Source organism: Carettochelys insculpta, chromosome 8, assembly GCF_033958435.1.
Source record: "Carettochelys insculpta isolate YL-2023 chromosome 8, ASM3395843v1, whole genome shotgun sequence".
In the NCBI taxonomy this organism is placed as follows: domain Eukaryota; kingdom Metazoa; phylum Chordata; order Testudines; family Carettochelyidae; genus Carettochelys; species Carettochelys insculpta.
The window spans coordinates 58,695,454-58,711,320 of NC_134144.1; the positions used below are offsets into that span (position 1 = coordinate 58,695,454).

The 15,867-nt window shown below is 39.3% G+C and overlaps 1 protein-coding gene across 1 annotated transcript in view; it reads right to left on the reverse strand.

The window, feature by feature from the left end:
- The window catches only part of MGAT5 (alpha-1,6-mannosylglycoprotein 6-beta-N-acetylglucosaminyltransferase), a 231,160-nt gene that overhangs the window by 62,501 nt on the left and 152,792 nt on the right, over positions 1-15,867 (reverse strand). The window contains exons 10-11 of the mRNA XM_075001551.1: positions 10,652-10,785; positions 2,367-2,500 (exon numbers count right to left, since the gene is read on the reverse strand). Of these exons, the coding sequence (XP_074857652.1) occupies positions 2,367-2,500; positions 10,652-10,785 (268 nt within the window). The remainder of the gene's footprint in view (positions 1-2,366; positions 2,501-10,651; positions 10,786-15,867) is intronic.

Genomic DNA, 15,867 nt, shown 5'->3' on the forward strand with positions numbered 1-15,867 from the left:
AATCACATTTAAAATAACATTAAGTTGACTGAGCGCCCATTTAAAATATATACTGCATTATTATAACAAAAATAGGTAACAATTTAAAATATATACTTACAATTAAGTGGTTATTGATCTACAGAAGTGCCTGTCTTGTTCTCATCTTGCTGTACTCCAGAATGTGGGCTGGTAGAGTGAGTATGAGAGAGAGAGAGGGGTGCAGGAGACAGAGCAGGGGGCTGATGTATGTGGGGGAGCTGCTGGAAATTAGGGCTGGGTGTGTGTGCAGAAGGGCAGGAGTCAGGACAGGAGGCTTGGAGTGCAGAGGAGCCCTGGGGTTGGGTTCTGGAACAATGTAAGCCATTTCATATTTTGCACCAGTATAAAAAGAGATTTAAACCGTTCCCCCACCTCTCTAAGTTTAATTTCAGTGGAGTTGGTGGATTTCCAACAGATAAATTATGCCTCTAGCTTTCAAAGTGAAACAATATATTATTCCATACCTGACACCTTTCAACACCTTGCTGTATTCAATTCAGTATAGTATACCTTCTAATATCCATACACACTATGTTAAGCCCATTGCCAAAACTTCCAACCTGCCACCAGTCATATACAACAGACCTACATTCTAATACCCCACTCTGTAAACAGGATTTTCAGAGCTTGTAATTTGTAAGTCCCCATGGGGTGACCACATTGCTCTATGGCAAATACGGCCTCCGGGGATGAGAGGCTGGTGTTCCATGTCAGGGCTCCTCAGAGATGGGGTCAGCTGCCCCACAGTGAGGCACGAGGAATGGGGGCTCTGCAGACTCTTGATGAGGGGGACTGGAGGATGGGGACTGCACAATCTCCCAACAGAGGGGTGCCAGGGAATGAAGGGGCTGACCCATGGCAGAGCTCACCTGCAGTGGGGGCTACCTCCATAGGGTGCCAGGGAATGGGGCAGCCACCCAGCAGATGAGCTTCCTGGCAGTAGGGATGCTGCCTTGAGATACCGGGTGCCCAGGAACAGCGGCCCCACAAGACAGGGGACAATTTGTTCATTTTCTTAAAAAGAAAAAAGTTGGGACACCTGTGAGACAGCTTAAATAAGGGACTGTCCTGGGAAGAACAGGATAGATGGTCACCGCCATTATAGAGCAAACTGAGAGGTGTGTCATTGATGGGCTTTATTTACTTATTAATGACACTGTTGCATGTAGGACTGTTAATGACTTTGAAAAGTATCACTAGCACTCAGGCTGTACATAGAGGTTAACAGGTCAAATTTCAGCACTCCATTTCAGAAAGGTTGCTGACCCCTGCACTAGATGCTCACAGAAGTCACAGATCTGCTGCTCACTAAGAAACAAAACCCGCCAGCTTGTACCTCGGGATCATCACCCTGCTCAATACACAGCACTTAGATATGTCTATAGTGAAAATTAAGAAGTTCACCTAACACAGAGCAGATTTGAGAAGTAGTAAGTAGAAAACATGGAAACCGATGGCTATATGTAAAACAAAATCATAACACACTTTCCTAGAGCCTAAATGTAACTAGTTAGGCATTGTTAAGACATATGAAACAAAGGCTCGACACAAATCCTTATTGAATACTATAGCTAGGCTTGGCTATGATATTCTCTTCATGACATGAGTCATGCTGTCATTTTGCCTCTTCAGCAGGAAGAATCACTGTGACTCTGCAATCTCAAAATACATCAAAACTGTCCTTTCATCTTTATTCATAAGCAGGACACCCACCGCTTATTCCTTGTGGCCTTCCTCTCTTGTCGACCTTGAAAATTTCAACATCTGGCTACACAAGCAAATAGGCTTATCTTGTGAGACACAATCCACACTAAACCAGAGAGAGAGCAGTGTCTTCTGTCCCTTCCTGAACAGGGTCTGTCCAAGGTCATTCATCTCTTGCTGACTTTTACCTACAAGGCCTTAAGATCGTAACTTCTAATCTACATATTTTAGAGTGCATGTGTCTCCTGTTATCAAATATGAGGAAAACCTTCTGAAGCATGCAAGAGAAAAAGTCACTACAATGCAACATTCAAAATTCTACTGTACGTCCCTATGCGTCATCAGCATGTATGAGCACACACTTCACTGAGAGTTGTAGCATTTTTTCAACCAAAATAAAGTGGAGAGATATTATGCGGACATTTTCAAACTCACTTTCCTCTCTGTTGCTAGGCAGATGCCCGTTTTATTTCAAAGCTGTGCAAATACTAAATATATCCTTTGAAGTTTCTGCTTATTTTCAGACAAAAGAATTATTATAAATTCTTGAAGCAGCTTATTGTAGGTCTTAAGATTTTTGTGTTTCTCCCCGATCAAAATTAATTTGACAAAGATATAAAAAGAAAAAAAAAGCAACTCACCTTCCAGAAGTTATCTACTTTGCCATACACAAGTGACTGATTCTGCCTTTTAATGTCATTAATGTGTTTAATGTCACTCGAATTCAGATGCTGCTCCACCACAAACCCAAGGAAACTGTTGTCTGGAGTGTGAGCTGCAAGAAAGAGACATTTTATTATATGAAATAATAAAGCATTTGGGTTTTAACTCATGGTCACAGAAAGAGTTATTTCCATGGACACGTCATCTCCTCACTTAACAAATCTGTTCCTTAAATGTAAATTCAGAGATACATTCGCTTACTTTATTGACAAGATTAATTCTTTCTACTGTAAGTGCAAAAAATACCAATACAGCAACAAGGGTAAGTAGTTCTTTTCTTACTCATTCATCACAATTAATAAAAATTCTGAAGCTGAGACTTAATTAACAGTTCTGTTTACAATGTTTAGCTTTATATTTCAGAGGAAAGATGTGTGAACCGGAAGTATGCCAGTTTGACTTTCAGATCCCTTTACAACTTGCAGAGCTTGCAATTAGAAAAAACAAACCAACAAACAAACTATATTTACACTTATCAAGTGAGCCCTAAGACACTGAGGAACAACTAACATGAAAGCCTATGCTGACTTAATTATTACTACATAATTACTTGTTAACTGTACTTAAATGTTATTCAAATTTTCAAACTGGTTCACTTCTCAGAATAGAAGAATGGCCAATACCAAACATGGAACATATCACTTGAATATGGTGTCAATTATTTTCATGTAAAATCATAAAAGTATACAAAGGAGAGATATAAGAGGTCAACATGAATGTTACTGTTTGGTTCATGTAATATTTAGAAATTGTAAGTGACGGGATCAAAATCTGAGCTCCACTCAAGTCAGTCTGGATTTTTCATTAATTTCAATGGAATTAGGATTTCACCTATTGTTCTTATAAATTAAAATTATTTATTGGTGCATTATATCCTAAAAAGGACACGTTTCATAACATTTTTTCGATGTTACCTTGCCATCTTTAGAAGCCTTTTCTTACCAGCAATATCCAATAACTGTGGCTACCATTATTTTGGTGTAAAAAGAGAAGTGTAAAAGTAATTTTCCTTTAGCCAATAAAGTGTTCAGCTAGAAAGGGGCTAACATATTACAAAGAGGTTACTCATCTCCTACACATTAACTGTGTTTTTTCTATACAAGTTCCCCAAGAGGTGTTCCACTTCCGAGGACTGTGTGCCCCACATACTTTTGACTGGAAATTTTCCTTAGTAACTAGCATCCATTCAGCCCACAGAGACACCCGAGTCATCCTTTTGGCTGACACTGAGGCTATGCAGAGCTGCACTGCCGAACCACCCTCAGTTTCTTGCCTTTGCAAAGTCTCTTACACTATAAAGCACAGGGAAGGGGAGGACAAGTAATGGAACACCCACCCACAGGATTTTACACCTGAAATAACCACAGTTACTGCGCAGGATGTATATGGGTGCTTCACTTAAGGGCATTTCCAAGCAGTACTCCCAAAAGGAGGAGGCTCATCAAAATCTAGTTCACAATGGAGGAAAAAGGGGCATTGCTGACCACCATGTGTGACCCAGTGGCATCGATTAGGACACTGTCTGGAGAAGCTATGTACAAAGAACCATGAAGATCTCAGATACAGGAACAGTTGTCAGGAGTGCCCACAAGTGTAGACTGAGACCTATTAGCATGAACTCACACACCTGGAAGAGCAAAGCAAACCAAGCATGTCATTAACCGTTGCAGCACGATTTTTCTTTTCTTTTTTTTTTTTTTTCTTTTTCTCATTCTGAATTTGACGTCTAAACAGATGTTACGCATCTGTGACTCTCCTAAACATCAAATGCACTTGGCATATCCACCACTGACTGGGATGGCTTCGCTGAATGTGAGGCAGCATTGAACTGAGTAAGCCCTCTACTGGCTTAATGTTGGAGAGAAGGATGCTTAGCATGTATGTGTGGGCCAAACAGACACTGGTAATGAAAACCTCTCATCTAAGCTGCAACAGGTATATGTGCACCTGAAACTTAATAGCCACAAGAGCACTACATGAAGAAAAATCTACCTACTTGCTGATTGCTACACAGATCCAAAATGAATCTGTAACTGTTCCAGATCATATGGAACAGCATCAGTAGGCTCTGTATATATGTTATCAGTCTTGGCCTTTTTAATTTCTCATAGATAACTCATTCAAGAATTTAAATGTCTTTTAAGCTAATATCTAGTACTGTTATACAGTTGAAACATACTCTTTAGCCTCAACCTATAAACAGTTAAAATAGAATTCCAGTGCTGCTCTCAGAATATTTTCAGATGTACAATAGAGAGAGAAAAATACATGAGAGGTACTTGCTCAAGCTACATGTAATATTTTTAGTGGAAATCTCTTCAATGTAACATTCATTTTCTACATTGGTCCAACATACCTAAAGCCTGCTAACTTTCGAGCACTCACCTAGGACACTGAGAATTTTGTTTAAATGGATGCAGAATCAGGGGGTGCATGGTGGGTGTTCTGTATCTGGAGTGTATTTACTTTATAAATGATGAGCTGCATTTTGTTTTTAATTTAAATTTTTCAATACATACGTAACACTTGTTAATATGTATTTTGTAAGTAACAATCTCATGCTTTCTTCCCTCACATGCACATCTACCACAGCTAAAACTCTCAAAGTACTACAGAAATCAAATATGATTAATGGAGTTTCATTAGCTTATTCTTGAAAATTAGGAAACTGATGGACACCATGGAAAAGTTTATAAACACACAGAGTACCTCCTCATGTCACTAGGGAATCTCTCAATCTCAGTAAAATGCTCAGTATTTTCACAAGAAAAATGCAAGAATTTCAGATAAGAAATCTAGAAGAAAATAGTTTGCATAAAATATTTACATAATACTTAAATTACTTTTGGAATAAGAAAATAATGTTAGTTGTAGGTATAGTAGTCTGTGCATGCCACTAAAGTTGCCAAAGTAGGCATACACATTTATTGTCAAGATCTGAGATATCTGGTCTCAACATATGAATGTGGGAAATATTGATGCACGTACAGGCACAAGACTACAAGGAAAACATCTAGGAAAACAATTTAATGCACATTAAACAGACAATGAAATCTTCCCAGTTATAATATTCTCTGTTTAGGATTACTGTGTCTTGAATAAGCTATGTGTAATCCAATTATAATTACCTTGCTCTCAAAATATTTCAGCCACAGCCAGACAGAGGAATTTTAGTTGAGACATTTAGACCAGAAAAACTGACAACTATATTTAGCAATGCACAATGCATACAGAATAATACTGGTCAAGGGAACCTTTTCCTTAGGCAATAGATGTAAAGTGATGGGAAGGAAATACAAATTTAAAAGAATTGTTTGAATACTGTGTATCCAATCAACTGATGAAATTCACATCTTGCAAACCAACTTCTGCCACTCTCAGAAAAAATTCTCCCAGGAATTCCAGTGTGACTTCCAACCATTTCAAGGAATGGAGGACATGATTTTCCCTGTCTGGCAACTGCAAGAGAAATACTGTGAACAAAACCCAGCTTTATCATGAATTTCATCAACTAAATTGTAGCGCCCTGTGGACCATCCTCTCAAAGATTTGCCGTCCCAAAGTATTATTTAGCATCTTGAGGCTGCTTTACGACAACAGGACTGTCACAATATTGAGCAACAATGGATCCCAAAGTGACCCCTCTGAGGTCAAAATGGGAGTCAAACAAAGTTGCGCCATTGCCCCCATCTCTGTTCTGCACGTTCATCACCATCACCCTTTACCTCATTGATGGCAAGCTTCCAGATGGAGTGAAGATTGTTTATAGAATGAACAGGAAACTTTTCAGTCTCAGGTGACTGAAGGTGAAAAGCAAGACCTTGATCACAGAGCTCCAGTATGCGGATGACAACATGGTTACTGCTCCTTCTCCCATAGACCTTCAGACCATCTTAAGTGCCTTTGCCAAAGCACACAAGAATCTCAGCCTCACACTGAAGATCAAAAAGACCAAGGTGCTGCACCAACCCTCACCAACAGGACAATCTCATGCACCTTTTATTGAAGTCAGTGGAGAATTGCTGGAAAATGTGGAGCACTTCCTATACCTTGGAAATCTTATTTTCATTTAAGTTGCCATTGATGCTGAAATCTATCATTGTCTGAGATGTGAAAGCTCTGCTTTTACCCTCTTAAGACAAATGGTCTTTGAGAACCGGGAAATCTACCCCAAGACAAAACTCCTTGTATACCATACAGTGCTTGCATGTGAAACCTGGACAACATACAAGTATAATTTGAAGGCACTGGAACAATAACATCAATGGTGCCTCAGGAGACTCCTAAATGTCTCTTGGGAGGATAGGCACATGAACACTAGCATCCTGGGAGAGACAAACACGACCAGCATTGAAGCCATTATCATTCTTCAACAACTCTGTTGGACTGCTCATGTGGTTCAGACAACTGATCACCGCCTCCCAAATCAGATTCTGTTTTCTGAGTTGAAGGAAGGACAGAGGAGCATTGGGGACCAGCATCAGCAATATAAGGACATGCTGAAGGCACGCATGAAGTAGTGCAGCATCGGTGTGACACTTGGGAGAACTCTGCCCAAGACCGTCCCCAATGGAGAATGGTAATCCATGAGGGGGTGGAGCAATTTGAGAGGTCCCACTGCAGTGCAGATGAGGAGAGGCAGAGAAGAAGAAAAAGCGCATCAAAAACTGCTCCGCATCCCTCCAACAGCTACCAATACCTGTCCCTTCTGTGATAAGACCTGCAGCTCCAGAACTGGGCTGATCATCCTTCAACGGACTCACAAACAGGAGGGTAACATGAAAACTTCCTACTTATTATCGAGTCACCACAGGCAGAGAGACAGAGAGAAGACTGCACTTGTACAAAAACCACACAAAAAGGGAAACAGAACTTCAGGCTTCCTGCTTGCTCAGAGGACTGGCAATGAAACGTACAACATTTTCCCAAAAGGTTACTATTCAAACATGACCCACCTTAGTCATTACATTTACTTTATGCAAAAAGTTGTCTCATTACAGAATGAAATAGTTTTATCTAAAGTTGGTTACATTAAGAAATTCTACCAATTTTTGCCTCCATGATTACTTCTTGCTTATTTTCACTGGTAATTTTCTTGCCCTCACAACCAAAGCCCTAGAAGTAAAGCTGAGTTACAATCACACTGTAAAATCTTTACTGATAAATATTTTAAGGTCACAACCCAATAAAACATTGTGCTACCTCTGGGTGAGTGAGAGGCTATGAAAGCTGGCTCCTTCCTATCAAATTTAGCTACACATCAAATCATTGAGAAGTCTACAGTACTGCAATTGCACATGCTTCAGAACGAGTTTGGCTGAGTTATAGCCTTTACTGGTTTGAATACACTTATGGATTAAACAACGCACACAAACGAACATGGGCTTTAAAATTCATTTTCTATCTGTCACACGTAAACCATGAGAGAATAGGTCACCAGAAGCAAATGGCACATTTGCTCCACCATTCACCATATCTCAAAGCCTGTCTAACACTGGTGTGTTCAGTTACATTTGCTAATTATAAATCATCACCATATTTTTTTTGCCACTTAGCACTGAACAATTGTGAATTCAACTCCTTTATTTGTACAACAATTTGCACTGTACTTCTTTAAGACTGTATGCACAGCACATGATAACGAACAAAATGTGTCTCAGATTTTTACAGATCAGTAAAATTCAGCTGTATGGTAAACAGCATGTAGCCAGGGCTTGACAAGTAGCCCTCTAGCCAGCAATGAAAAAGCAAGTAAGTTTTTTTTTTCAGAATCTGCCACAATCTGCCCATTAATTCAGGAACATAATTCAGGGACAAACTTCAAAGTGTTCTAAATAAATTGGGTTTGGTTTAATTTCCATTGTCAGCACTTGCAAAGCAGATAAGCTTTGCTCTCATGGAGGTTGGCAGCATGTCGGCAACACATTCAAAATGTTTCTGAGCAAGTTCTCGGACAGACTGGGCACAAACAAGTCCTCTCTCAGCATGCCACGAACACGTAATTCTTCCTTTTGTGACTCATTATTTCTTGGCATGACTGTGAAGAAAATATCACCCCTTTTGTTCTCAGTTCCTTTGACTGCTTCAATGCTGCCAGAGCACAGGTGCCCCTTCGGCGGCAGTTCTACTTAAAGAACAAAATGTCAGCACATACCCTATCGTAACAGCTGAAAAAAAAGCCCAGACTCCGAAGGCGAAAGTTTGACAGACTTGTCTGCCAGTCTGAACACTATGCCCGCTCTCACCAGACCACTCTTGCTCTTAAACAACCTGCACAGGTAACTTTTGTCTACTTGCTGCTGAAGACTACTGAAGTTTAAGCAGCTGACAGATGTTACCATTTTGGGGTGAAGGTGGAGGACTGCATAATTTTCTTGGTTATGTGACAAAGTTACTGTAACCTCCCCTGCCTCAGTTGACTTCATATAGAAAACTGAAGAGAACAAAACATGCTTCCAAGTTGCCTCACATTACTGACCATCCATTAAACCAAGTCTGGAAATTAAATATAAAATGACCACATTTTCAAGAGGTATTTTGGGTGCCCAAACTGAGATATGAAATTGGCATATTTTTCTGAGGCCCAGCACTTTTTGGAGCTGCCTCCACTTTAAAGGGATTTGAAGTGGGATACACAAAATCACTTTTAAGTGTTAACAGTTTATGATTTTCAGAAGTGCACTTCATGAACTGAGAGAGAAAAAAACTCAATGGATTAAGAAATTTGTGAAGGAATCTGTCTACTTGACATTTACTGAAGCAAAATGGAGCCCTTTTAACGTTCCCTCATTCTATTGAGGAGACAGATGTGTCCGTCCCTTCATTTGACTGAAGTCCTAAACACTGAACCATGTTTAATCAAAACAGAAAAATCGGACACAGTTTCCAAGCAGTCACTGTTGAAGTAGAGCAATATTGATGCACATCTTGCCATCGCTGAAAAGATGCAATGTGAATATCCCAACAGAAAAAAAAAAAAAAAGAAATCGAATGTGTACGTTATCAAACAAACAATCATAAATCCATGCATTTACAACAAATTCAGATGAGACATAACAGTATGAAACAGATTTAATGAACGGAGGAATCTTGATGGACCTGTACAGGTTATTACCCAACATGACTCTGTTTGAGATTTATCAGGATATTTTTGACAACACTGGGTTTGATTCATTAATCAATTTATGTCATGTCTGCAAGGAGATAAAATAGGATAGGCATGTCAAGGAAAAAACAAAACAAAACAACTCCCTCTTACCTTCTCTCCAATAAATATGCTTTCCTTGTTTTGCAGATGTGCGTGTTGAAATGGCACAGGATGCGTAGGTTAGCTTGCCGAAAGTCACAAGTCAAATCTTCACAGACAGGAATAAAACCTAAAAATTCTGGCTCCCAATTTTTTCTAACCTAAACATACCACACCCCCTCCAATAATTTGGTTAGACAATACCAATTTTTTAGATCCACACATCAGGCATTGTACTAGCTATCTAAATATTTCAGAGACAGTGAATACCTTTATTTTCTTATAAGAGTATGTGCATAACATCCAGCTACACTCTTCTCAAATACATGTTCTAATTTTCAACTGTCTGGCAGATTGTTGAGTTTAAATAATCTGAATCAGTCCACCTCAGTTTAATACCCAGAGCAGGAAAAGAAACAGGGAGCAAACCTTGGAAATGTTTGGAAGAAAAAGTATAGATGCAAAAATTATGTTGAATGATGAAGTCTGAGTTAATGATACCTGAATGAAAAGCAATGGGGAAAGCACCGTGCTCTACTCAGTTAAAGGCAAAGACTTATGGGGAAAAAGCAGAAATACAGTATCACAGCCTGAAGACCTCTGACTTAAAATGATCAAACTTAAAAGTTGTTTAGTCTATAAAAGGCAATCACTGTGCAGACACTTAAAAAAAGTCACTCTGCTGAAAGGTTGAGAAACTGAAACTAAAATAAGTGAATGCCAGATATAACTTTGGAAAAACCTCCCCACAATATTTATATCCAGTTAATACTGTTCTTTTGTGCATAGTGTATTGCAGTTTTGAATACTCAAAAATAGAATTAAAAACCTGCTGTCCTCTGACTTTTCCTAAATTATGACCTAGCTTTTGCAACTGCAAAGATTCTTCCTAATGGGAACATTCATTGTTTAATTCTAACTCAAAAAGCAATGATATATGAAAACAGGGATACTTACGGAACATTGTATAAAACTGCTGTGGATTAAGATTCCATTTCCCCCATGGTGTCTTGTGGCCTTTAGACTGGGCATAATGAGCATGATTAAATTCAGGCTCAGTCCCAAAAGAATCCAATACTCTTAACATACACCTGAATGAAGAAAATCAAGTAATTAAAACCATTCACATTCTTCTTTGACTAAGTTTTCTTTTCAATTTAAGAACTTTCCTTAGCCAGAACCTTCATCATGTCTAAGTTGTGCAATCACAAAAATATTTTTAGTGTTTACTTTCATTGAAATAATGTCATCAAACATAGATGCAAGCCAACAGGCTTTGACAACAATTGTAGGTTTCAAATGTCACTAGCTACTGAAAATTCATGCCAACTAAAGCGGAAAATACACACCTTTAGTACAGGCTGCACCTCCCTTATCTGGCATGCTCAGGACCTGACTGGTCTCGGACAAGAGAATTTGCTGGATGACAGGAAATGTAGGGCTTCTGAAGGCAGAAAACCCTGTGATCAGAGGCTGCTACAGCCCCAGCCTGCAGCCTCCCTCCCCAGCCCAGGTTGCCATGGGGTTCCAGCCAGTCCCTGCCCCCCGGCTGCCACAGAGCAAAAGTGGGCTCTGGCTCCCAGCCCCATGGCAGCCACCTGGCCCCTCTGCTGTCATAACAGGAGACATCAGAGGCGCCAGCCCCCGTGCTGCCATGGGGCCGGCGGGGACACTTGCACCATCCACTACTTTCTCATCTGGCAACATCTGTGGGCCATGTTGCTGAACAATAGAGTACTGGATTTCAGAGGTGTGACCTGTATTGGTTTCTTTTTTTGGAGGCACTTTATTAATTTGACATATTCAGCTGAAATCAACTGTTTAAAGGCACAGTGTAAGGAATCAAAGAAAAAGGTTTTACATTCTTCTATCTCTAATTTATAGCAAAAAAATATAGAAAAGTACAACTTGCCTCTCTCTCTGTTTGAATCCCTCCACTGGCTCACCCTTTCCCATCACATTTAACATAAGCTACTTGTCTTTACTTTCCAGGTCATGCATGCCCTATTCCTCACTGTACATGCCATCTCTCATACACTATTTAAATCCATTTTTTTTTTGTCCTATGTTTAAATTGTAAGCTCTCTGGGGCAGTGGCCATCTGGTGTTCAGCTCTTAGCACTACAAGGTGGTAGTCTACTACTTGGGCTCCTAGGTGCCACTGTAATACAGACAGATAATGATGACTGGTGACTCTCTTCAATGGACAACAATTGTGATTTTGGTTTCTCCTAATCTTTTTAAAGACTAAGAACTGACTCCCTACAAGAACACAAGGGAAACATACAGTTTGAAAGGCAGCAGAAACGAAACAAAGAAAAAAAAATAAAACATGGGTTTTAGCAGACAGATGGCAGGGAGTTAGTAAAAGTGGGATCCATACCACATTGAGCTGTAGCGTATGGCTTTGCTGGGTTTGATCTGTGTCACCGACCATTGAGGGTGGAGGCATGACCAACTGAAACCTGAAGCTAACTGTGTTACTACAGGAAACAGACAGCAATAGCAGCAAATGAATTGGTGAGCTGGTGCTCCCCCTTTTGAGAAGTGATCTCCCCTCTCAACAGAAAGCTCATTTCCTCAGACAGGATGAAAGAATGTGGCCCTAAAATATACACGTACAATCATCTGTAATGTCACTTGTTTCACACATTTCTTTTAAAATTTCTCTTCCAGCCCCCAATGACTAAATGAAAATTCATAAAGCCATGACAAAATGTAGCTCTAATATGAAATGATTCCTTCGTATCTGAGAGCATAGGACAGAATAATTTACATGATTTATCCCTACAGGGATCAAGCAAAATGAGCAGAAAAATTCAACATATTGTGAATCACAAAACAACAAAGCTGACAGTTCAGTTTCTGTAGCCGTTATTCTGTGTTTTATGTCAACTGTTTTCAATGAGAACATTTTACATCAGTGGCAATTATTGCTTCATCACAGAGAACATTACAGGAGGACAAAATGAGACTCTGCAGCAATAAATCAAAGATGAGGAAAAGCATTCTTGTTTCTCAGGTAGTCTCAATCCAGCATTCCTAGTAAATGCACACTTGGGTCAGATGTGTGATTTGAAGGCTTTCTAGGAAGCTGAAGAACTGAGACCTCACTGGGGCCTACTGAATTATCTAGATGAGAAGCACAAATGCTTCAGGTACATTTAATGCTACATGTATAGGCTGATTTAAGCACCTCAATCTGTAATTGGGAAGGCTCCAATATGGAGAAAGCAAAGTGTCTCTAAAGCAGCAGGATGATAAAGATACAGAAGTGACAGAAGTTGCAGCAGAAAGCAAGCTAACGTTGGAGGGAAGGCAATGAAGTGTATGTTTATTTGATAATGGCATATGGGAACTGAGAAAATAAGAAAAGAGAAGGTCATAAAAGAGCAGAGACATGCAAAGATGGGAGCGAAGGGGCCAGAGACAGTAAGAAGGGTCTGGAGAGGCAAACCTGAGGAAAAAGACAAAGCAGAACATGTGTCATGGTTACAGAGTGCCTTTTATTGCTGTGAGGCTGACAAAGGTATGCAATGGTATATTTGGCTAAGCCTCACTGAATCTAAAGTGAATCATTTATGTCAAACAGAAGAGCTCTTTATATGTTAAAAATAATTATGTACCAATAATTCTTGGGTATATTTACTGTTTTGAAATCATCTCCACAGAACTCACTGCAGCAGACAACATTAAATGATGCCTGAAGCATCCTAGGCTTCTGATACCTTGGGAATGAGAATAAATCTAATTGAAAACAGCTCGGACACCACACAATTACATTAGCCCCTGATTGTTCAAAAACATCCAATTTTTCAGATGCGCCTTTTATTAGACTCTTACCCACAGGTAACGTCAATGTAAACATTCCTGATGAATTTAAATTAGGAAAAAAAGTAAAATCAAACATGTAAAAAAGCCACATTATTTAGTATATTTTCTATGAAACTGTAAAAGTGAAAAATAAACCTCTAGGTCTATGAAAGGAAGATAAGATGGAGAGCGAGGACAGGATTTAAAAACAAAACAAAACAACAATGTACACTTGATTTCTCTGTGTTTAGATTTTCACATTGTTACAATTACTGTTAAAGTTACAGTAGCAGAGGCACGGCAAAACAAGCCTTTATAAATAGTTTGCACCCATTCACCAGTGATTCAATAATGCCATTACTGCTGTCTATTGCCAGCAACAGGTGGCTTTTTCAGTATAGGCACCAGAATCTTCTACATTAGTTAGGGCCCTCATTTCTAATGTGAAAACATAAGCAGAGCTCCTTCCCCTCAAAAAAGCTAAAGCCTTTCAGGACTTCTTTATACACACAGCCAAGGATGTAAATACTGATGTGAGATATTGAGGATGCAGTGTTCATGTACAAAATCAGCTGCACATTTTAAATAAAGCTGTTAATACTTATATATTACCTTATCATAATGTACGTGAATGAAACATTAGACCCATAAGGTCATGCAGAAAATTAAAAAAAAAAAAAATCCTGATCTAAGACAACATATTTTGTCATTTGAAATAAACCACATACATTGTTGCCAAATCAGTTTTGATACAATCACAATTCTGGCAGCACCAATGAGACTTAAAATACAGCAGGTGTTACCTGATGTCATCACTGATGCTACAAGCAAAGGAAATGAACAGAACAGGATTTGGGTAACTCTGAGTATTTCAGAACTCTCAGCACTTGAGTCACTGCTTTCAGAGTAGCTAACTCTAGTCACTTAATTTGACATCACCACTAACTTCCTTTGAGCTCAAGTCCTCGGGCAAAACTGATACGGCAGTTGATATTGAAATGAACAAACAGCAAGTCTGAATTTAACGTACATTCAAGCCTGTTCTGTACAAGAAAACTGAAGTGGTGATTCTGACACCCATGAAGAGAATTCAATTGACATAAAATAAAGAAAGGCAAGCAACACAGAAGCATCCTTAGCTTCTCTCAAACAAAAATTCAGTTCATGCTGTGGGGTTACAACAAGAACTGTACAGCTATTAAGCATTAATATATGAAGACAGTAATTACTAAAGCAGCAATGATAAGGCAACAGTTCTATATCATAACGTTCACTCTACTGGTATGACCTAAAATATGCATAAACACCTGCTTTGACACTGGAATTATATATGTTAAGTAACAAACTCTTTCACTGACAACTTACAAAGCAGCTTAGCTTATTCTGTATATTAGGCAAGGGACATTGGTAACCATTAATTTTAAAGGCAAAACTGAAAAAATTAACTCACACTAATTAGCTTAGAATCAAATATAATTGTTAAACTCACAAAACAGAAAAAGTTACTTCAGAAAAAAGCAAAATATATTGATATTTTAAAATGTAATGATTACTTAAATAAGAAAAATGGAAAGCTAACCAAACAATGGTGATATCATACTACATTTACATATTTTCATTGTAAAACATTTTTCATGTTTTCATTTTTTTTGGCAAGTGTTACACTGTTGACTCTCACGTAGCTTGTGATCTACCTATCATAACACCCAGGCTGTGTCTACATTAGGAGATAAAATTGATTTTAAGTCAGTTAGCCCAATTTTTTCAAGTGCCCATCATCACTGTAAATTCCATTAGCTTGATTTATGGACCACTAAAATTGACGTCTCACTGAAAGCCTAAAATCATAGTAACACGACAGGTGTAGTGTTCAATTTGAATTTAAAACTCCAAATGAAGGGTAGTGAGGATGCGGCATGCTTTTAAATCGATGCCCTGTATGTGTCCCACAATGCACCACAGTTCTCCGATCTGGCCTCTCACATCTCCACTGCTCTCAACTGCAGAAGAATTAGGTAACAGGAAGACCATTACAATTCACATCTGCAAGCCCGTGGCTGTGGCTGTAGCGTCATGAGATGCTGAAGAAATCTTTTTTTTCTTTGTTAGGAGAGCAGCTCTGGGGTCTGTGCTTCTGTGTATATTCCTGCTAGCTGCCTTTTTTTCTCTGCTGCCTGGCACCAGCCACTGGACACCCGCCCCCCCATATCATGTGTCAGCGAGGCTGTGGGTGGGGGTTGTGCCTGTCAGGTAGTATGAGAAACTTCTTTTCAGCCACTTACATGTTCCTGAACCCCACATCTCCTCCCTTCCCTCCTCCTGGAGGGTCCATGCAGTCTGGAACATTCCCGTGCCCAGCC